Source organism: Notolepis coatsorum, assembly GCF_963971535.1.
Source record: "Notolepis coatsorum genome assembly, chromosome: 14".
In the NCBI taxonomy this organism is placed as follows: domain Eukaryota; kingdom Metazoa; phylum Chordata; class Actinopteri; order Aulopiformes; family Paralepididae; genus Notolepis; species Notolepis coatsorum.
Window position 1 is genome coordinate 69,010,362 of NC_140178.1, and position 22,393 is coordinate 69,032,754.

The 22,393-nt window shown below is 41.4% G+C and overlaps 1 protein-coding gene across 1 annotated transcript in view; it reads left to right on the plus strand.

Moving 5' to 3' along the window:
• The window catches only part of cyth3b (cytohesin 3b), a 102,508-nt gene extending 82,224 nt beyond the window's left edge, over nt 1–20,284 (plus strand). The window contains exons 10-13 of the mRNA XM_084328397.1: nt 5,459–5,535; nt 6,183–6,254; nt 14,411–14,565; nt 19,644–20,284. Of these exons, the coding sequence (XP_084184523.1) occupies nt 5,459–5,535; nt 6,183–6,254; nt 14,411–14,565; nt 19,644–19,716 (377 nt within the window). The 3' untranslated portion in view covers nt 19,717–20,284. The remainder of the gene's footprint in view (nt 1–5,458; nt 5,536–6,182; nt 6,255–14,410; nt 14,566–19,643) is intronic.
• Nucleotides 20,285–22,393: the final 2,109 nt, after the last annotated feature.

A 22,393-nucleotide genomic window follows, 5' to 3' on the forward strand; every position in this document is an offset into this window, starting at 1 on the left:
TATAGCGATCAGCCCGAGCCAAGGCAATGCTGACTCTCCGGGAGTCGAGACCGCAGCCTCTTGCATTGGTGACGAGCACAATCTCTGCTACGCCACCTGACCGCCCTACTGTAGTGTTGATGTTAGGAGAGATACTAGTGTTGTTGTTAGGAGAGATACTAGTGTTGTTGTTAGGAGAGATACTGTAGTGTTGATGTTAGGAGAGATACTAGTGCTGTTGTTAGGAGAGATACTAGTTTTTTAATGGGAGTTACTCAGAAGTTAAAACGGTAAGGTGTGGAGTACCCCAAGGAAGTTGCCTTGGGCCTTTGCTCTACACCATATTTACAAATGACATGCCTCTTGTCCTAAATAAGTCCTATATTTCTATGTATGCGGATGATTCAACGATTTACACATCAGCCTCAACAGCCAATGAATTAAATAGGGTCCTAAAGGCAGAGTTGCAATCAGTGATGGAATGGATAAAGAATAACAAACTAGTTCTAAACATATCAAAGACAAGTAGCATCATTTTCGGTTCAAACCATACTCTAAGAACGAACCCAGTCTTGAAACTTTTGATAAGTTATGTGGTAATTAATCAAGTCCAGGAGACTAAACTCCTAGGGGTAACATTAGACAGTAAATTGTCATGGTCACACCATATAAACAATATAGTATTGAAAATGGGAAGAGGGATTTCTGTTGTTAAAAGATGTGCTCATTTGTTACCACTAAATTCTATCAAACAGGTCATTCAAGCTCTGGTTTTGTCAAATCTTGACTATTGTCCTGCAGTATGGTCGAATGTAACGACGAGTAAACTGAAAAAATTACAAATGGTACAAAACAAAGCAGCACGTATAGCGCTTCGCTGTGAGTACAGAACTAATGTTGCAGCGATGCACAGTTGTTTAACTTGGTTACTTGTCAAACATAAATTACTCTGCTCACTCCTTGTATTCACTAGGAATATTTTTGTTACAAAGATCCCCTCAATTTTATATAACAATTTATCAATAAGTCTTGACAGACACAACCATTCCACCAGACATGCTTCTGCACGAGGTTTTACACTTCCAAAAGTGAGGTCGAATGCAATGAAGCGAACTGTCATGTTCCGTGGTATGCAGGAATGGAACTCTCTTCCCAGACATGTTAAGCAGGAGAATAGTAAATGCCGTTTCAAAATCGTGGTAAAACAACATTTTCAACCAAAGAAATTGACATTCCCCAATAGATAGTGTGTACGTAAATTAAAATGTATGTGTCTGATAAAGAGATAGGTATATATGGATGAAAAGGCATGTGTCTGATAGGGATATATTATTAAAATATTGTATAATTTTGTATTTTTATATTGTATTATGAATTTGATTAGGGTTTTTACTGTTGTTTTAATTGTCTGTATGACATGTAAATGTTGTGAGTGTATAAGGGTTTTTATTGTTGTTTTAATGGTCTGTATGTCATGTAAATGTTATGAGTGTATAAGGGTTTTTATTGTTGTTTTAATTGTCTGTATGACATGTAAATGTTGTGAGTGTATACGTCTGTAACTGTATTTTATGTGTTATGGACCCCAGGAAGAATAGCCCCAGCACTGCTGTGGCTAATGGGGATCCAAATAAACTTAAACTTAAACTTAAACTAGTGCTGTTGTTAGGAGAGATACTAGTGTTGTTGTTAGGAGAGATACTGTAGTGTTGTTGTTAGGAGATATAGGCTACTAGTGTTGTTGTTAGGAGATATACTAGTGTTGTTGTTAGGAGATATACTAGTGTTGTTGTTAGGAAAGATACTGTAGTGTTGATGTTAGGAGATATACTAGTGTTGTATTTAGGAAAGAGTTAGGAGAGATACTTGTGTTGTTGTTAGGAGAGATACTTGTGTTGTTGTTAGCAGAGAGTTAGGAGAGATACTTGTGTTGTTGTTAGGAGAGATACTTGTGTTGTTGTTAGTTTCAAGTTCAAGTTTCAAGTTTCTTTAATAGTTGTCATACAGAAGTACAGAATACTTTCATACAAAATGCTTCTTACTGTTACGCTCCAGAGACTGTGCTAGACAAGATAGTATCAAATAACATAGTATAGCATGTAATTTAGAAGAAGAAAATGAGGTCACAGTGTTCGGTATAGACATATGTACAATGTTCTGAGTTACCATATAATATACAATACTATGCAGTGTACTAATGTACAGTACTATATAGTGCAAAGCAGAAATGGGATGAGGTACAATTTAGGTACAATTTACAGTAAGGTGTACGAGTTGTAGTGCAATCCTTCATCAATAAATATAAAGTGTGGGGAGTGGGTGCTACAGTGTGTTTGTTTAAAGTGGGTGTGTGCTATAAAGTGTGTGGAGTGGGTGCTACAGTGTGTTTGTTTAAAGTGAGTGTGTGCGTGTGGATGTGTGTGCTATGTGCGTTTGGTGGTTGTTGTTGTGTAGTGTTCATTGTTCGTTTAGCAGCCTGATGGCCTGGGGATAGAAGCTTCTTCTGAGTCTTTCTGTGCTCGCCTTGAGACTCCGGTATCGCTTGCCTGACCGCAGCAGTTCAAAGAGGCAGTTGTTCGGGTGACTGGAGTCTTTAATGATTCTCTTAGCCTTGCCCTTGCAACGCTTGTTGTAAATGTTCTGGAGGGTGGGGAGCCCCCCTCCAATTGTGCGTTCGGCTGAACGTGTCACTCTTTGTAGTCTGCTTCGGTCTTGTGCAGTGCTATTCCCAAACCAGGAGGTGATGTTGCCGGTCAAGATGCTCTCTATTGTACATGAGTAGAAGTTCTTAAGGATCTTCTGACTGACTTGGAACTTCCTTAGGCGCCTGAGGAAGTAGAGGCGTTGTCGTGCCTTCTTCACAACACTGTCAATGTGTGTGGTCCATGTCAAGTCCTGGGATATGTAGGCTCCGAGGTACTTAAAGCTGTTGACTCTCTCAACCGGTGCCCCGTCGATGCTGAGGGGGCTGTAGTCCTTGACCCCCGACCTCCTGAAGTCCACAATCATCTCCTTTGTTTTGCTGACGTTCAGGGAGAGGCTGTTTTCCTGGCACCATCCCGCCAGGACCTTGACCTCTTCCAGGTATGCCCTCTCGTCGTTGCCAGAGATCAGGCCCACCACCACTGTGTCGTCAGCAAATTTGATGATTGTATTGCTACTCCGCTGAGCCACACAGTCGTGTGTGTACAGGGAGTAGAGGAGGGGACTCAGAACACAGCCCTGGGGGGCCCCTATGTTGAGGGTGATGGATGAGGAGGTGCAGTTGCCTGCTCTCACCACCTGGGGTCTGCCAGTCAGGAAGTCCAAGACCCACTGGCAGAGGTCATAGTTCAAGCCCAGGTCCCTGAGCTTGGCTATGAGTATGGAGGGGACTATGGTATTGAATGCCGAGCTGTAGTCGATGAATAGCATTCTCACATAGTTCCCCTGCCTCTTGTCCAGGTGTGATGCTGCTGTGTGCACCACATGGGCTATGGCGTCCTCCGTGGACCTGTTGGGGCGGTATGCAAATTGCAGGGGGTCCATGTTGATGGGGAGGGAGGAGCAGATGTAGCCCTTTACTAGCTTCTCAAAGCACTTCATGGCTATGGAGGTGAGAGCTACAGGGCGAGATACTTGTGTTGTTGTTAGGAGAGAGTTAGGAGAGATACTAGTGTTGTTGTTAGGAGAGAGTTAGGAGAGATACTAGTGTGGTTGTTAGGAGAGATACTAGTGTTGTTGTTAGGAGAGATACTTGTGTTGTTGTTAGGAGAGATACTACATTTACATTTAGTCATTTAGCTGACGCTTTTATCCAAAGCGACTTACAAGTTCTGTACGACAAGCCATCAGGAAGGGCACAACTCTATCAGCTGAGTAACAATGTTCATCAAAGTGTTGAGTGCTACAGTGTAGGTTAGTTTATTAGGACAAGTGCATGACAGTATGGTTACTGTAGTTAGGGTTAGATTTTTTTTTCTTTCTTTTTTAAATTCAGATAATGGTTGAAGAAGTGCGTCTTTAGTCGACGGCGAAAGATTGGACGTGTTTCGGCTGTCCTAACTGGGGTGGGTAGTTCATTCCACCATTGTGGGGCAAGGACTGAGAATAGGCGACTTCTCTTTGATGACCCTCCCGGAGCTTGGATAGGAGTAGGTCTGAGGCGGCCAGAAGATGCAGAGCGTAGGGGTCTTGAGGGTGTGTAGTTAGAGACCATTGACCGGAGGTAGGCGGGAGCAGTTCTAGTGTTGTTGTTAGGAGAGATACTAGTGTTGTTGTTAGGAGAGATACTAGTGTTGTTGTTAGGAGAGATACTAGTGTTGTTGTTAGGAGAGATACTAGTGTTGTTGTTAGGAGAGATACTAGTGTTGTTGTTAGGAGAGATACTAGTGTTGTTGTTAGGAGAGATACTGTAGTGTTGTTGTTAGGAGAGATACTGTAGTGTTGTTGTTAGGAGAGATACTGTAGTGTTGTTGTTGTTGTTAGGAAATATACTGTAGTGTTGATGTTAGGAGAGATACTGTAGTGTTGTTGTTGTTGTTAGGAAATATACTGTAGTGTTGTTGTTAGGAGAGATACTTGTGTTGTTGTTAGGAAAGATACTGTAGTGTTGTTGTTGTTGTTGTTGTTGTTATTAGGAGAGATACTTGTGTTGTTGTTAGGAAATATACTGTAGTGTTGTTGTTAGGAGATATACTGTAGTGTTATGGTGTTAGGAGATATAATGTAGTGTTAAGGTGTTAGGAGAGATAATGTAGTGTTATGGTGTTAGGAGAGATAATGTAGTGTTATGGTGTTACGAGAGATAATGTAGTGTTATGGTGTTAGGAGAGATAATGTAGTGTTATCTGTTATGGTGTTAGGAGAGATAATGTAGTGGTATGGTGTTAGGAGAGATAATGTAGTGGTATGGTGTTAGGAGAGATAATGTAGTGTTATGGTGTTAGGAGAGATAATGTAGTGTTATCTGTTATGGTGTTAGGAGAGATAATGTAGTGTTATGGTGTTGGGAGAGATAATATAGTGTTATGGTGTTGGGAGAGTTACTGAAGTGTTGGCTTGACACTGTGGTAATCCTATGAATGCTTTGCATCAGCACTAAACCCGGCCTGCTCATCCACAGAATGGATGATTTGTATTTATTTATTCATTCATAAATTCTTATGTCTACGAATGTCTGTATTCTTGATCTTCTCTTTTGCAATTGAAGTTCAAGACAATTATTGTTACTTAGAATTATAGCATCAACTGAATTATTTGAACAGATTATTATTATTTCTATTATAATTATATATATATATATTATCTTTAAAATCTGTTTTCAGTTTCTTTTTTCTCATATGACATTGTGATGATCAATTGGGCAAATGTGTGTGTTCTCAAAACCCCTTAGTCTCAGTGTCTTGCCCTTGAGTCTATAGCTCCTCCATATTCTTCCTGTCTGTCACTGTGGCCAGTGAGCGTGTCATTTCCTGTATCGTCTTCCTCTTCTCGTCAGGGGGCCGAGTGAAAACCTGGAAGAGAAGGTGGTTCATCCTGACAGACAACTGCCTCTACTACTTTGAATACACGACAGTAAGTCTCTTATCATGAAACGGAGAGACTGGGATGGAAAGGGATGTGGAGATTACATGTTCTCAATGTTTCTCAAATCGGTCAAGTGCGTGTCTCCACTCCAGTATATGTGTGTGCGTGTGTGTGTGCGTGTGTGTGTCCTTTATCGTGGCTCTTGCCTCTGTCCCTGCTCGCTGCCAGATCAGCAGTGTCCTCCACTACCCTGGTGTTATCCTTCAGAACACTATCATTATGGTCTGTCCTCTAGACTTCCAGCTCCACACACACACACGCACGCACACACACACACACATACATACACAAACACACACACACACACACACACACACACACACACACACACACACACACACACACACACACACATACACATTATCTTCTCCATTAAAGAGGACTCATGGGTGATTTCCATGCTAGCAAAACATATCACAGCACATTTTGTTCTCTCTCCCTCTCTCTTGTTTTTCCTTTCTATTTCTCTCACTCCAACTCTCTCTTTCTCTCTCTCTCTCTCTCTCTCTCTCTCTCTCTCTCTCTCTCTCTCTCTCTCTCTCTCTCTCTCTCTCTCTCTCTCCTTTTCCACATGTGGACTTTATTCTCGCCTCCCTCTCATCTTGCATGTGTCTTGTCATCCCTCCCTCCTCCAGGACAAGGAGCCCCGTGGAATCATCCCCCTGGAGAACCTCAGCATCAGAGAGGTGGAGGAGCCCAGGAAGCCGGTAAGGCCCCTGCCCCGCCCCCTGCCCCACCCCGGCAGAATCGGCACCTGGCTCGCTGATAACAAACTATCATTACACCTGGTTAAAACAGAGTCTATTCTCTTTGGATCAAATAACAAACTCAGTAAGGCCAACGGCTTCTCAGTTACAGTGGGTGACAATATTGTCACAAGGAAAGATGAAATTACATACATGGGTTCCTACCAATGTAATCAAAAAAGTCAACCAACGAACAAGATTCTTGTACCGCATCTCCTCTCTGGTAAACAAGAATACCTTGAAGACTCTAACAGGAGCACTCATTCAAGGGTACTACGACTATGCTTGCACCTCATGGTACCAAAGCACCTCAAAGGCCCTAAAAACAAGACTACAAACATCACAAAACAAACTGGTCAGACTACTGCTTGACCTTACTCCTAAAACCCACCTCACCCCTGCCCACTTTGACAACCTAGGATGGCTTAGAGTAGACGACAGAGTACAGCAACTTGCAATGGGCCTGGTCTACAAGATACACTACACCACTAAGATACCCATGTACATGTCGAAATACTTCCCAAAGGTCCGTGAATTCCACGACAACATCAGAGGGAGTTCCACAAATCATGTTCAACCCAGATTCGGCTCAAACAAGGGACTAAACACATTTTGCAATTATGCCACAACAATGTGAAACGCCCTACCCACAGCCGTAAAATAATGTGAATCCCTACCCTCCCTCAAAGAGCACCTATGGGTGGCTGCAATTAGAAACTGGCGGCAATGTTTGCAAAGAGATCAGCAACTGAAAAGGTCTCACCAGTTGCTACAGACACAGCTGGTACAAAGACCACACATACTGAGGACAGAGACGGCAAGACAGACTGTAGACTATCATATATTTAATCACATTCATTGCATTTAGTCCTGTGTACAGCAGTGTTAGACGTGTGCTACGTAGCATGGGTGTGAGTGTACTGTAGGAGGGTCTGGTTAAGTTGGGAGGAGGTTGTGGTGAAGGTGATGGTGGTCCTGCACTGTGGTGTCTATCAAAAGGGATCGGTTTCCTCAGGTTGACACTTTTTGGCAAATTGCTGCAAAGCCAGAACTCAGAAAGTTGTTCATGAACCAAATAGCACATCTCAAGGGGTTAGTAACGTGTTGCCGCACAACACTGCGCCTAACCCTATAACCTAATATAGTGATCACTTCTCCTGTATTCCATCTAGCAACCAGCACTCTATTACCTCCCAGGGGAAGGTGTTAAAATCAGAATCAGAATCAGAAAAGTCTTTATTGTCTTTATTATTGTGTATTGTTTACACATACAATGAATTTGATTTGGTCGTTTTTGGTGCGACATTCACGGACAGACAATTACGGTAGAATAAAATAAAAATGGAATGGAATATGGAAAAAAATGGAATAAAAACTAAATTTACATAGAAGCACAATAGAATAGAATAGAATTATAAAATAAAATAGGCCAGGGCTGTACAATTGTGCACAATGTGGTCAAGTATATACTAATTTGAATAAAGATAACTGTACAGTGGGATGGAATATTAAACAGGGCTGTGCAATTGAGCAGTAATGTGCAAGTAAGTATGAACAGTGAAGTATGAACAAGTATGAAGAGTTTTGATTGTATATACAAATATACTGTATAGTCCAGTAAGGGTGTGTTAATGTAACACAGTGGGGGTGTCAGTGGGGGTCCCTGAGCCTTGTTGATAAGGCTCACTGCAGAGGGGTAGAAACTGTTCTTGTGGCGTGCCACTATCCCCTTATTGATTTATATGTTTTTCCAATACTCAGTACTTGTTTGTACATGTCAGAGCATTACTGTTTGGTAGAGATGGGATGAGACAGTATGAACAACACTTTATTCTGGGTTCTGGGATAAAAACAAATAACTCATGTGAATATTTTAATTGAATCTATATTTATCCAGGACGTCTCATTGAGATTAAAATATATTTTTCAAGAGAGACCTGGTCAAGGTAGCAGCAGTAGGCCTACACAATAATTACAGACAAGACAACAGTCAACAATACATAAAACAATACACAGAGACAGCTGTTCAGTCTGGCGGAGAACATCTAAAACACATGTACACTCCTCAGTTACAGTATCTTGTATAACACTTTTTAAATTACCCAGAGGTATGATATTCACTAAATGCAGCTCTTCCTGCAGATACTGTAATCCCATGCCCACAGTGCACAATACTGTAGGAGGAAGCTGTTTTTCCCAGTTCTGTACGAGCCATGGGAACATTATAGAGTACAGTTCTGGGAGAGTAGCGAATAACTGCTTGAGTTCAGGTACAGCAGGGAACAGAAGTAGAGGGGTAGTTTACCTAGTAATGCTTTATAAAGAAAAACATGTGTATGTTGCAGTCTGCATGTAGCCAAGGATGTCCAGCCCACTAATTGGTACAGTGTACAGTGGTGAGTTTGCATTAGTAATAAAACGTAGTGAGTGATGCATGATACACTGAATCAAGGCTCTGTAAGATAAGATATTCCTTTATTATTTTATTCCTTTATTCCTTTACTATATGAATTGAAAATGGGGGACCCTGATGGAAACAAGACAAACGTCTTTCTCAGGTCTGCATCCCCTTAACAATTGTATGTATTGAGCCGTACTGTATTGTACCCATTCTGCAATCTGTTAAATAAAGTTTTCATTCATTCATTCATTCATTCATTCATTCATATTGGTCCCTGTGGTGAAATTTGGGCATCATAGCAGCATGGGGGAGGGGGAAGGGGAGGTACAGGTACGGGTATAATAGTAGAAAGATATATATAGGCAACAAAATGAGATCTGAATATAGAAATATGAGAACAAATAAACGGTGTAAACAAAGGTGCAATTGGTTATATTATATGTTACAACAGAAAAAGCTTGGTCATGCTTTAAAACCACCTTCCTTTCAGTTATTGACACGCTTGCACCCTCAAAGGTGACCAGGGTCAAAGCTAGAACAGAGCCCTGGGTCACTGCCGAGATTCTAAAAGCCATCAGAGTGAGAAATGAGAGCTTCTCTAAATACAGAAAAACAAAAAATGAACAGCTCTTTGAGACCTGTAAAACACTAAGAAATGGAGTAATCAATATGATTAAAAAAGCAAAACTGAGGAATATAAAAATAATCCTCAAAAACTGTGGAAGTCTTTAAAAACACTGGGTCACAATAATAGACTCAAGACTAAAACCACAAATCTCAACCTGAAAATAGATAACACGATCATCTCTGACAAATTGAGCGTGGCAAATTGTTTAAACACCTTCTTCACAACTGTTGCTACCACTTTGGTGAACAAACTGCCGATCCACTCTGGCCGATATGGCATACAGCACATCCAGGCCTTTTATAAGGAACTGGGTGTACGTGAAAATGATTTTAAATTGACTGAAGTAACTACTGAAGAGGTTATGAAAAAGCTCAGTATGCTGCAGCCAACAAAAGCCACAGGCCATGACAATATTCCCACCAGATTTCTCAGAGACTCTGCTTCCATCATAGCTCCCATTGTAGCCCATATCACCAACCTCTCCATCAACCAGGGTCACATCCTGCAAGAACTCAAGCTTGCTAGGGTAACCCCTCTATTTAAAAAAGGAAACAAACTAGATCCAGGTAACTACCGCCCCGTTTCTATCCTTTGTTCCATATCAAAGGTAATTGAGAGGCTGGTATATGAGCAGATAGACAACTACCTGACTGAACATAGACTACTGTACCAGTTCCAATCAGGTTTCAGAAAATCACACTCCACTGACACCTGTTTACTGTACCTGACCGATTATATAAAACGGGAGATGGACAAGGGGAACTACTGCGGGATGGTAATGTTGGACCTGCAAAAGGCGTTTGACACGGTCAACCACTCCATCCTACTAGAAAAATTGAGAGCGATAGGCTTTGATAGCAAGTCAGCCAAATGGGTCAAGTCCTACCTGGAGGGAAGAGAACAGGTGGTAGACATCAATGGCACCTTGTCCTTGTCCCTTCCAGTGACATGTGGGGTCCCCCAAGGAAGCATTTTGGGGCCTCAACTGTTTTTAATATATATTAATGACATGAAATCGGCATGCGATTGCAACCTGTTCCTGTTTGCTGACGACTCGGCACTCCTGGTCTCTGACAGGGATAAGTCTAAAGTGGAAAGTGTCCTGAGCAATGAAATGAAAAAGATCTGCTCTTGGCTCAGTGACAATAAATTGTCTCTACATCTGGGAAAAACAGAGGCCATACTCTTTGGGTCAAACGCCAACCTAAAGAAATCGCAGGGTTTTAAAATTAGGTGAAATTAGGAGTAGGTGAAAACATTATTGAGGATAAAGAGGAGGTCACCTACCTGGGCTTTATTTTAAATAACAAACTTTCTAACGAAAAAATTGCACAAAAAGTTATTACTAAGGTCAATCAAAAAACCAAATTTTTATTTAGAATTTCCTCGTTCATAAATAGAAACGCTCTGAGGACCCTAGCTGGAGCCCTCATCCAATGTCACTTTGACTATGCTTGCACTTCATGGTACAGCAACATATCAAAACAAATGAAGACAAAGCTCCAGACCTCCCAAAACAAACTAGTGAGACTCCTGCACAACCTTCACTTTAGGACTCACCTAACGCCAGCCCACTTTAGCAGTCTGGGATGGCTTAGGGTTGAAGAAAGGGTACACCAGCTTAAAATGCTACTGGTTTTTAAAGTACTGAAAGAAACGGTCCCCAAGTACCTAGTAAATTATTTTAATAAAGTAGGAGATGTCCACAAACACGCCACAAGAGGGAGCCCCACGGACCTGGTCCCGCCTGGTCCCGCATGTTAAACCCAGATTCGGCTCAAATAAGGGACTAAACACGTTTCGCAATTATGCCACATCAATGTGGAACGCCCTACCCAAAGCTGTAAAGGAATGTGGATCACTACCCACTTTCAAAACCTCTCTCAAGGGACACCTACGAGAGACTGCAATTCAACACTGGCCCCTGTAAATATCCTAACCCAACCCCCTCCAATGTACAGTCATTTACCTAGTATGGTTTTGTCAATAGTTCAATGTACAATTGTGTTTGTTTGTACAGTGTCTCCTCCCCCCCCCCTCAATGTACAGTGTTACTTGTTTATACAGTGTGCCCCCCGCCCCCCCCCCCCCCCAACCACCTCCAATGTAAATTACCCAGTATGGTTGTCAATATCCCAATGTACCCAACCCCCCCCACCCAACCTCCTCCAATGTACAGTTTCTACGTCAAATGTATATACTCCCTTTTCTTGACTCCTTCTGTATCACAAACAGTACTGTATTTGCAAATCTGGTATGTCATAAATGTATAGATGTAGCAGTACTGACTATCTGTATGTCATGTATGTCATATATGTCTATATGAATTGAAAATGGGGGACCCTGATGGAAACAAGACAAACGTCTTTCTCAGGTCTGCATCCCCTTAACAATTGTATGTATTGAGCCGTACTGTATTGTACCCATTCTGCAATCTGTTAAATAAAGTTTTCATTCATTCATTCATTCAGTCAGGACATGCATGGGGAAAGATGCATTTTTTTACTCTGCTACGGTAATGTGGAATGCCCTGCCAACATTCATAAAACTCCTGAACTCCCCTCTCGGATTTAAATCCGCCCTAAAAACATGGCTCAGCAGCAACTCAAATTGGTCTTAAAATGTTTTTTATCTCTTTTATCATAACTTGGCTTTTATTTCTTTTATCATGAGTTGCTTTTAAGGGTTGCGGATTTTCTTTTAACATTAGTTAACTGTATGAGTTGTCAGGTTAGGTGTTTTTATACACATTTTTAGGATGTATCCTGTCTAGTGTACATGTCCATTTGTGTTTCTGTGCCTTTTTATGTTCCATGTATGGACCACAATGGAAACAAGCCTTGGCTTTATTGTGTTTTATCCATTTTTGACCAGCGTTGTTGACACTGTTATTGTCTTGTCTTTTAAAATGTTTTTGTCCTACGATTTGTGTCAAAATAAAGTATTCAATCAATACAATAAATATAGGCAATAAAGAATTTGAATCTGAATATATATTATGAGTAAAAGTAAACAGTATACACAATGTGCAGGATACACAGTATGCAATGTGCAGAGTGGAAAAGCAACACCAGTGGAAGCTGCATGCATGTACATCACTGTAATCAAGTACAGACATAAAAGTAGCTTGGACAAGTTTTTTCTTGGCATTAAAAGAAAAACAAGATTTGTTCCTAAAATAAAAGCAAGCTTTATCCTAAGATTTCTGACCAAGTTGTCAATGTGTACTTTAAAAGAGAGCTTGTCATCTAACCAGATACCCAAGTACTTGTATGAGGGCACCCTTTCAATAGATTTACCCTCGGATGTTAACTCATTCAACGCCATAGCCACGCCCCATCTCTGCTCTCTAGTGCCAGCTTTCCATTGCCTATTTTCACGACATTTCACGATCTTTGCGGATCTATTGTATATTCTATATTATAGCTATGGAGAAAATAGTCCGGCTCATTTGACAGACACTATTTGTAGTCCAATATGTTACGTTCGCATGTTATCCCGTGGTGAATATTGTATAGTTTCAGAGTGATCCGGGCTAATTCCTGGAAGCTGAGTTATGGAGCGCTGTGTGCATTTTGCGAACATCGTTCGCGTTGCTCGCCTGGACACGATATTATTTCCAAATCAAAGGTATATAATAGGTATTAAGTTTCATCATGAAGGCATCAAAGGGGGGGGGGGTCGTTTTGTAATGCTCTGATCGTCAGCAACGGCATACGTTTTGAATACTACATACGTTGATCATTGCGATCGATGTGAAATCATTGTAGGATCAAAGTAGGATTGATGTCATATAGTCCTTACCTTTGCTAGGAGTTATTCCAAAATGAATATTCCAATTGTCTGATCGCGATTTCCAGTATTGATGACCCTGACATGAAATGGCACAAAATATGCATCAAGTGTGCTGGACGCGTTCCAAGGTGCTCGAATGAAGCGTTTCACTTCCCTGTGTCCAAATTCTCCACCGGACCATATAAAATTTAACACACAGTGTGAAATAAGGTTTCAAAGGGTACGCGATACTGCCACCTAGCAGGATTCGGCCGACATTGCACTCTCGAGGTCTCAGAATGAGTTCCAATGATAACAAAGAGGTCCGTGAGAGTGTATAGAATATTAAAATCGGAAAAAAGAAAAAAACGATCTAAAAACGTAATATTACTTGTTTGGCGCTCAACGGTTGGCGAGCAAACACGTAATATTACGTGGCTGGCACAGAATGAGTTAAGAAGCTCACCTCATTAAACGGCTCAGAGCGAGTTCTCTAAAAAATCATGAACTTTGTTTTCTGAGCATTTAAAACCAGTTTCAAAAGTAAAAGTATTTTACTTTTTATTTTATTTATTATTTACTCTTTTTTTCATATATTTTTTTATTACCATTATTATAATCTCTCTCTGAAACTGTTTTTGTTTGTCTGCCTGTCACTTTGTCTTGATGTCTGCTGTCCTTTGTATTCCATTTTGTGTTTAAGATTTTCAATTTGTTTCAAATTCAAACTTTCAAGTACATATAATTTGTAAATTTTGGTTGCACTGGAAAAAACCCAATAAACAGATATATAATAAAATAAAACCAGTTTCAAGTTACACAGAGCAGTCTATGGATTTAAATGCAGCCTGAAGCTGGGTGTAGACAACAGTGTCATCCGCATAGAGATGTATTTTTGCCTGAGTGGCCTTACCCAAATCATTTATAAAAATGGAAAGTAAAATAGGTATATATATATATATATATATATATATATATATATATATATATATATATATATATATATATATATATATATATATATATATATATATGTACAAATAAAAAATAATAATAATAATAATAATAATAATAATAATAATAATAATAATAATAATAATAATAATAATAATAATAATAATAATAATAATAATAATAATAATAATAATAATGGTAATTTGTACACAAACGTAAAATGGAAGACTTGATGAACTGCCTTTGTACTTTGTACTACAGAAACGTTGTCAATGAATGGTTTGTTGGAACAATTGAGTGGTACTGTTGAGCACACCTTTGTACCGCAATATAACTAGTCATTGCCTCCTCCTCCTCCAGAACTGTTTTGAGCTGTACAACCCCAATCACAAGGGTCAAGTCATCAAGGCCTGCAAGACAGAGGCGGATGGGCGCGTTGTCGAGGGCAACCATGTCGTGTACAGGATATCGGCACCCACGCCGGAGGAGAAGGAAGAGTGGATCAAATCTATCAAGTAAGACTCCTTCCAAGGAAATTACACGTGAAGGCTTCCCAGTCATGGGACATTCAATAGATGATAATGTGGGTTAATATAGACCCTTGTGTAAGGTACGGTGGTGGTCTATGAGATACCACTTACAGTAATTACCCATCTGTCAGTGAGCTCAGTCTTGGAGTTCAGTGTAATTGCCTGTATAGGAGATGGTGCAATGTGAAAGACTGGGTTGGCTCAGCAGAACAGGGCTGGTGCTAGCGTACAGTAGTGCAGTTCCTCTTGTGTATTCACCGGGGAATCGGGAGGGGATTAGTCACCGCTTCCCAACTCCCCGGGGGGGTTGAGCCAGCATGCCCAGCAAGCCTAGCCAGGAGAAGAGTCTCCAAACTGGGCTAATGCATTAGTGCCACCCCGCCACCCCTTCCCCCCCCCCCCCCCCCCATCTGTAGTCGTCGGTCTAATGAGCAGTAGCTTCACCAGAGGGGTCCAAGTGAACTTTAGGGTCTAGGGAGATAGGATTCTGATGGAAATTGCTCCCCCTTCACTTCAATGAGGGGTGGTTACAGTCATGGTACTGTAATCACAATTTAAGAGTTTTTTTTAATATACTGAAATTTGGGTCAGTAGAGAAAGTGGCGATGGCATCATCATCTGACGCATTCGCAGGGTATAGATTTGAGATTTATTTGTTAACATATTAAGTATGTTAATTCATACTTTTCCATTTCAACAAACATTTAGTAGGGCATTCACAAATGTTCACGGATATCATTGTGGGTAAACAGTATCTGGTATGAGTGAGCCATCTTTTCACTGAGTGGACTTGGATGGCTTCGCACTCGGCTGTGAAGCTTCCCACGAGCACCCCACTGTTCAGTGTTTTGTTTTGTGAAATTGGGTTGCGGAAAACGACAATGCGCCTTAAGAAGAGGGGAATATTCCATCGAACCCTTAGCCATTACCCTAAGGGGCTGTGAATATCAGGGAGTACTTAGAGGAGAGAGGGAACACAAGGTTTCTTTATATGCAGATGACCTGTTACTATATATCAGGGATCCTGACAGATCCATTCCACTATCATGTCTGTAGGGAAATTTTGTAGGATTTCTGGATACAAACTTAATTTATCTAAGAGTGAATTGCTCCCCATCAACAAAGTTGCCCACAATCTGTCATATTCTCAATTTCCATTCAGGTTGGCCAGGGGGTCCTTCAGATACCTGGGCGTGGTCGTGATCAGTTCAATTCTTGATTTGTTCAGATTTAACTTCAAACCTCTGTTGGAATGTACCATGAACGATTTTGGTCGGTGGTCCCATCTCCCGTTATCCCTGGCAGGTCGAGTTAATACTGTTAAAATATTCTCCTTCAATTTCTATTTATTTTCCAATGCATCCCCATTGTTATTAATACGTAATTTTTTAGGCAACTAGATAGAGAAATCACCCGTTTCATTTGGAACCAGAAAACCCCAGAGAATTAGAAAGGACTTTTTGCAGAGACCAAAACAGATCGGGGGTATGGGACTGCCTAACTTTCAGTATTATTATTGGGCCTGTAATGTTAGAGCATGTTTCTGGGGTCAGACCTTTGAACCAAATGATACACCTGCCTGGTTGCAGATTGAGCAGGCCTCATGCCACCCTACTTCGCCTAGTGCACTGTTATTCTCCTCCCTCCCTGTACTATTGGATTTTGCCAAAACAAATCCTGTTGTAAAACAGTCCCTTAAAATCTGGACCAAAATAAAACAACATTTTGGATGGCAGGGAAATTCGCTCCATGCTCCTTTGTGTGCGAATCACCACTTCCATCCTTCATTATTGGATGGCTCCGTCCTTTCATGTATGGACTCGTAGTGGTATCATACAAATGAAAGTTCTCTATATTGATGGGGTGTTTCCCTCTTTTGAATTACTACGCAGGAAATTCAATCTGCCTCAAACCCATTTCTTTTGGTCTTGTACAGTTCAAGGTGTTGCATCGTCTCCATTTTATTTTTATTTTTTGTATCTACTTTTTCTCCCATTTTCAATTTTTCTCCCATCCCAATTTTCGTATCGTCCAATTCTACCCTCCCCTGTCTCGAACGCTGTTAGGCCATGCCTCCCACAAGCCGGCTGCAATGTGGACTAAGCCTTACATCACGTGTCCCCTCCGGTACTCGAGGAAGCAGCAGTCGCATCTTTTCACCTGCACAGCGCAATCTTTCAGCATCGGGGGTCTGCGCTTTGGAGGGACGCCGCCCCCGTCGCTTCCTGATTCTACTGCACAGGCGCACCAACTGACCTGTAGGAGTCGCTGTCCACAACGTCCGATCCCCACTGTTACGAAGGATCAGATTAAACCGAATATATATATTGATTGATTGATATATATTGCATAATATTTGTATATCGTTTGATATCCCTTGTATATTCCTTGTACATATACACGGAATATCCCTTTAGCCTAGTACAGACCATAATATTTCATTCTCCTATTGGACAGCGGTCCACAGGCGCCATGGCCATACCTTCAAGGTCTGGTTCAAAGTCACCGCCGGGGACATGCCTGGACATGAACGGTACTGCGCAAGGATATGAGACAGGAATAAAGCTGGTACTAGTTTATTCATCTAAGCGTATAAATACGGTGCAGGTGAATACAGAAGTAGAGTTACCCAATAAGTTGAAGCCTCACCCACGATACGACGTGCGGTGCAGTATGGCCTGTTTGGCCCCAAATAGAGCATTGAGACCGCGTGCAAATTAATAACTGAAGTGTCAGAGTTTAACGCTGTACCGTCGAGTTCGACCTATTCTATTAAGTCAGTAATAGTCTATTTGTGTATAGTGTATCGTGCGGCTAAAGTTCTACAGTGACCAGCATCACCAACGTTTCCTCGTATCAGCTAGAGTGCTTATCCAGGCTGGGCTGCTTACCATGGCGCTTTCACCCGAGGGGCCCTAGACGAGGACCGTGTGGATTATGTACACTGGATAACCTACCGACGACTGCATAGCCCTTTTCGGCTGGATTATATTTGCTTTTGGTCCTGTAATTAATGGAGCGGAGAATCGCCGACACCCACAAGTGTGTGGGATTTACCCTGTGAGGAGCCACGTCGAGTCTGCCTCTCAGAAGTCTGAGGCCGGCTAGCTTTCTTCCATGTGGAGCTACATGCTACGGAGAACAGCTGTATTCGTCTGCGGATCAAGATCTTATTGCACCGTCTCCTGTACTTGGAGTCTCCTTATCATCGTTGACCCAGACTCTACTACCGACAAATCCTCTACCCTTGCTGGCTTACAACCGGGGGGACCCTACCAGTATCTCCCGCTATATTACTAGTGTACCATAGATATACTTCCCTAAGATTCAGGTTGTATGATTATCTCCTGCGTAATATGAGAATGGACATTCGTTATTGATTTGCCTACGCACATTCCTTTGCCTTATAAGCGCATCCAAAGTAAAGTAAAGTATATTATGTACCTTTTGCTGCTAATAAATACTTAAATCCAGTTTTGTGTGGAACCGAGTCATTGTGGGAAGTGTTCATCATTAGATACCTGTGTACTGTATGGCCAGTAGGAATGTACATAAGACGGTAGTGGTTTAATGATACCATACTTATCAATACAGTCAGGGAATTGTACCCCTCAGTTACACCCACCCATCAGCTTCCCACCCCCTAATACTGCCAAATGTATTAGTATGAACGACCAGCAAAGCTGAATGCAATGCGGAGATGGGCTCGAACCCAGCGTCTCCTGCATTGGTGGTGAGCGCCTTGCCCACTGCACCACCTAGCCGCCCTCCATCTTTCCAAGGTCAAACTTTCTAAAATGTACTCCAATATTGATCCTTTGTGTGACCGTTGTGGGATCCTCCCTGCCTCATTCAGGCACATGTTTTGGTCTTGCCCAAAACTATTACAGTTCTGGAGTTCTATGTTCAAAACATTGTCTGATATCGTGGGACACGAGATAGATCCAGACCCGGTATTGGCCGTGTTTGGAGTACTGGGAGAGGACAGCCTTCTTAGAGGACCCACTTCTTCTTCAGTCCCAAGGTTCATAACCCTTCTAGCACACAGATTAATTTAGCTGAATTGGAAACAGACACAACCCCCCACCTGCGTTATGTTGATCAGAGACGTTATGCAGCACCTCAGACTGGAGAAGCTCAGATTCTCTTTAAGGGGTTCTATTGAGAAATTCCATAAGACTTGGCAACTCTTCATTGATTACGTTGAAGCTAGACAATGAACCTTGTAACTAACAACTAAGGCAACTGGGTAGTACCCGTCAATAGCTATGTAGAGCAGCTCTGTACAAATATTGTTATTACAAATGTTTTTGTATGTGTGTGTGTCTCTTATGTGATTGTGTGCGTGTGTGTGTATAAATGTAATGTTAGTACCTTTTGATACTGTCAATTGTAAACTGTCAAAAAAACTGAAAATGCCAATAAACAGATGTTTAAAAGAAGAGGGGAATAGTCATCGTATACACGCTCCCTCTTCTGCGTGCGGCAGCATGAAAGCGAGGGCAGATATCCACAGTGGGGGGTTGAAGCGCCTCTTGCTTTGTGCCGGCGCTAACAGGATTTAGCTGCTGTGAAACTGGGATCCTCGGTAGAGCCCAAATGGCTTCCTGACTCACTCACTCTCATTGTACTGAGTGCCTTTTTTTCTCCTTGTCCCAAAGAGTGAGAGAGAGAAAGTCAGAGAGTTGATCATCTGAAACACTATTGGTTTCCCTCTCGCTCAGACCCCATAAAAGTGTGTAAGTGTGTCAGTGTGTGATTGTGTGCATGTGTGTGCTATTGAGTGTGCGTGTTTTCCTACGTGCTTGGCAGGGTTCTAGAGCAGGGAATCAGAGTACAGAGGAAATAAAGTAGTGGGGGAAGGAGATGAGGTTCTGGAAACCATGGAAACCAAACTAGGTCACTGTACAAACTTTTTTCCCTTTTTTTTAGATCTTTTTATAAATCTAGTTAAGGCAGGGGTTTGTATAAATGTGCCTACATTTCCATATCAAAGATGCTCCAGACCCCCCTCCCCTTCATTATTATTTATTTCATTGATGTCCTCTGATTGGCTCCTCCAGGGCCAGCATCAGCAAGGACCCTTTCTACGACATGTTAGCTACCAGGAAGAGGCGCATCGCCAACAAGAAGTGAAATGGGACGACCTTCTCTACGGACACAACCATCGACCCAACCCCCATCCTTTTTGCTCCACTACCTGCCCTCCCTGACCTCTCCTACCCACAACACACCCCACATACCCATGAAAGCCCATTTGGATCCCCTACGGTCGAATTGGTCCCAGAAATTACAGCTAACCCTGGTGCTAACCCTCTATGGTCTTGGGACTCCGGTCTTGAAGGCAGATCCCATTCCCTCTCCTGGACCCTCATCCAGCCCTCTCTATCTGGGGCAGGGGAGACACGGGACACTACGGAACTTAAGATTGTATGGCGATATGAACATTTACTGTTGGTGCCAGTGAACCTCAAGGCCCGATAACACATGCAGGCATGCCAGTTTGTACGCATACTGGAGACTATGGAATAACATCAAGATAAGCCCTTCATAAGACCAACAACAAGCCCAGTGTATGTTCCCTGTTATCCTCCTCCTTCTCTCTTCCATCGCCTGAAACCCAACCCCCCCCCCCCCCCTCCTCATAACGGGCTCTGATGATGATCATCATCATGTGTTTCTAGGTCTCCCTGCTCCATGGACCATTCAGAAAGCACAACTGCCATTTATTTAGTTCAGATGCACATGCATGCATGTGAGGTATTACAGACTTAATTTTGAGATATATATGTATGTATGTATGTATGTATGTATGTATGTATGTATGTATGTATGTATGTATGTATGTATGTATGTATGTATGTATGTATGTATGTATGTATGTATGTATGTATGTATGTATGTATGTATGTATGTACAGTATGAATGTCCGTATGCAGCCGTATGGACCATTTGAATCCGGCGAGTATCTACAGTGTGTGTGTGTGTGTGTGTGTGTGTGTTTGTATACAAAAACAGGTAAGCACTCTTTCCACTGTGCTATATGAAAAGAATATGTTGCAAAAAGATCTCTGTTGAGATATTTGTGATAATTTACCGTAGGGGCACGACTGTCCCTCTTGTATGACAAAGGGCATATAAAGGATAGACTTGAATAAGAGAGGGAGGGAAGGATGGAGAGAGACAGAGTATGAGAGAGAGGAGTGGAGGGGAGTGGTGAGGCTTTCGGAAGTGGGGACCATAACATTGCAGTAACATGGACCATCCATGTCATTAAATCTCTCTGGTGCTTAAAGGGGCAGTTCACCCAAAACAATGAAATAAAAGAGTGTTTTGGAGATATCTGCCATAGAGATGTATGCTGTCACTACAATACAATGGAGCTGAATGGCACTTAATTAATAATTTATAATACAAAACAATGTATTTTTCCAGAAATGATGACATTGTTACTCAAGACAATCCACAGACTTTGTTGCGAACAGTTTAATTTAGAACTATTTTCTACCAAAGTCCACGTCCGCCATATATTGTTTTGGGGAATGGACTTGGGTAGAAAACAGTTCCTAAATTAAACTGTTCACAACAAGATCTGATTATCTTGAGTAAGTTCCGAAAAGAGACATACTGTAGTTTCTGTGTATTTTTCTGGTGCTTTGAGTGCCACAAACCAGTCAACTCCATTGTATTGGAGTGAAGACTGACATCTCTACAGCAGATATCTCCAAAGGTTGGCAAATCACACCCAAACTATCTGGATGGATAGATAAGAGGAATAATGTTTTAATAAGAATATATGTTTTGGGTGAACTGCCCCTTTAAATCTTCTCCCCAGGTGCCATTGCAGGAAGCTCTGCAATGGCACCTGAAACTTCAGACCCCAAATACACACAGAACTGGTGTTAAATGTACTCTTTATAGAGTCAGACATGATGCAGAAAAACCTCAATAAAATAGCCCTTGGTTAGACTTTGGTTGAATTTAGGTTCTAAACACAGTCTTGAGTCAGCTGGACTGATTTCATATATATACATTATGTATGTGTGAACCACATAAGATTGAAATGTGCATACTTTTAATTTTAGTTGTGTAGTTAAAAGGACGGCTGCCTACGCTTAGATAAAACTTACTTTAGGGCTTTTTGCAAACACTCTGATAAAACCAAAATAAAAATAAAATGGAGAAAGTATTGATAGTCACCGGGTAGGTTTGATGTATGCGTATCCAATCGTCCAATAGGGTACCAGTCAGATTAAGCTTTTCTTTTGCAAGGTCTCACAAGGTCCCAACGTGTTGGGATGATGTCAGTGAGGGTCAATGTATTGATGTGATCCTGTATGCGTTTTGGTTTGTAATCCTAAAGATCCATTGCTTGTTTTTTGTGTTCCTCTTTTAGAAAAAAACCCCCAAAAAAACCCAATATAACCTACTATCTTTTTATATTTATTTTCATTTGTGAAATGGTTTTGAATGCTACCCATAATTGTTAAAGGATATGCTTAAGTTATGTATATGTATATAATGTATATGTTGTTGTCGTATGCACACTCTGTGTAACATGTCTGGGCCTACTGGAAGAACGTTGCATCAGTTGAAGTTTGGGGTCTTCAATACAACAGCCTTAAATCATTTTAAGCAAAAACACGATGATCATAGTAATAGTGATGTTTATGATGATAATGGTAGTAGTGGTGGTGTTGGCAATAATTGTGATGCTGACAAAATATTAGGATTGATGATGGTTTCAAGTTGACAACATAAACATTCTTGGATAAATGGATCCAAGATAAGTTCCTGTTGCAATGTTTGCTAA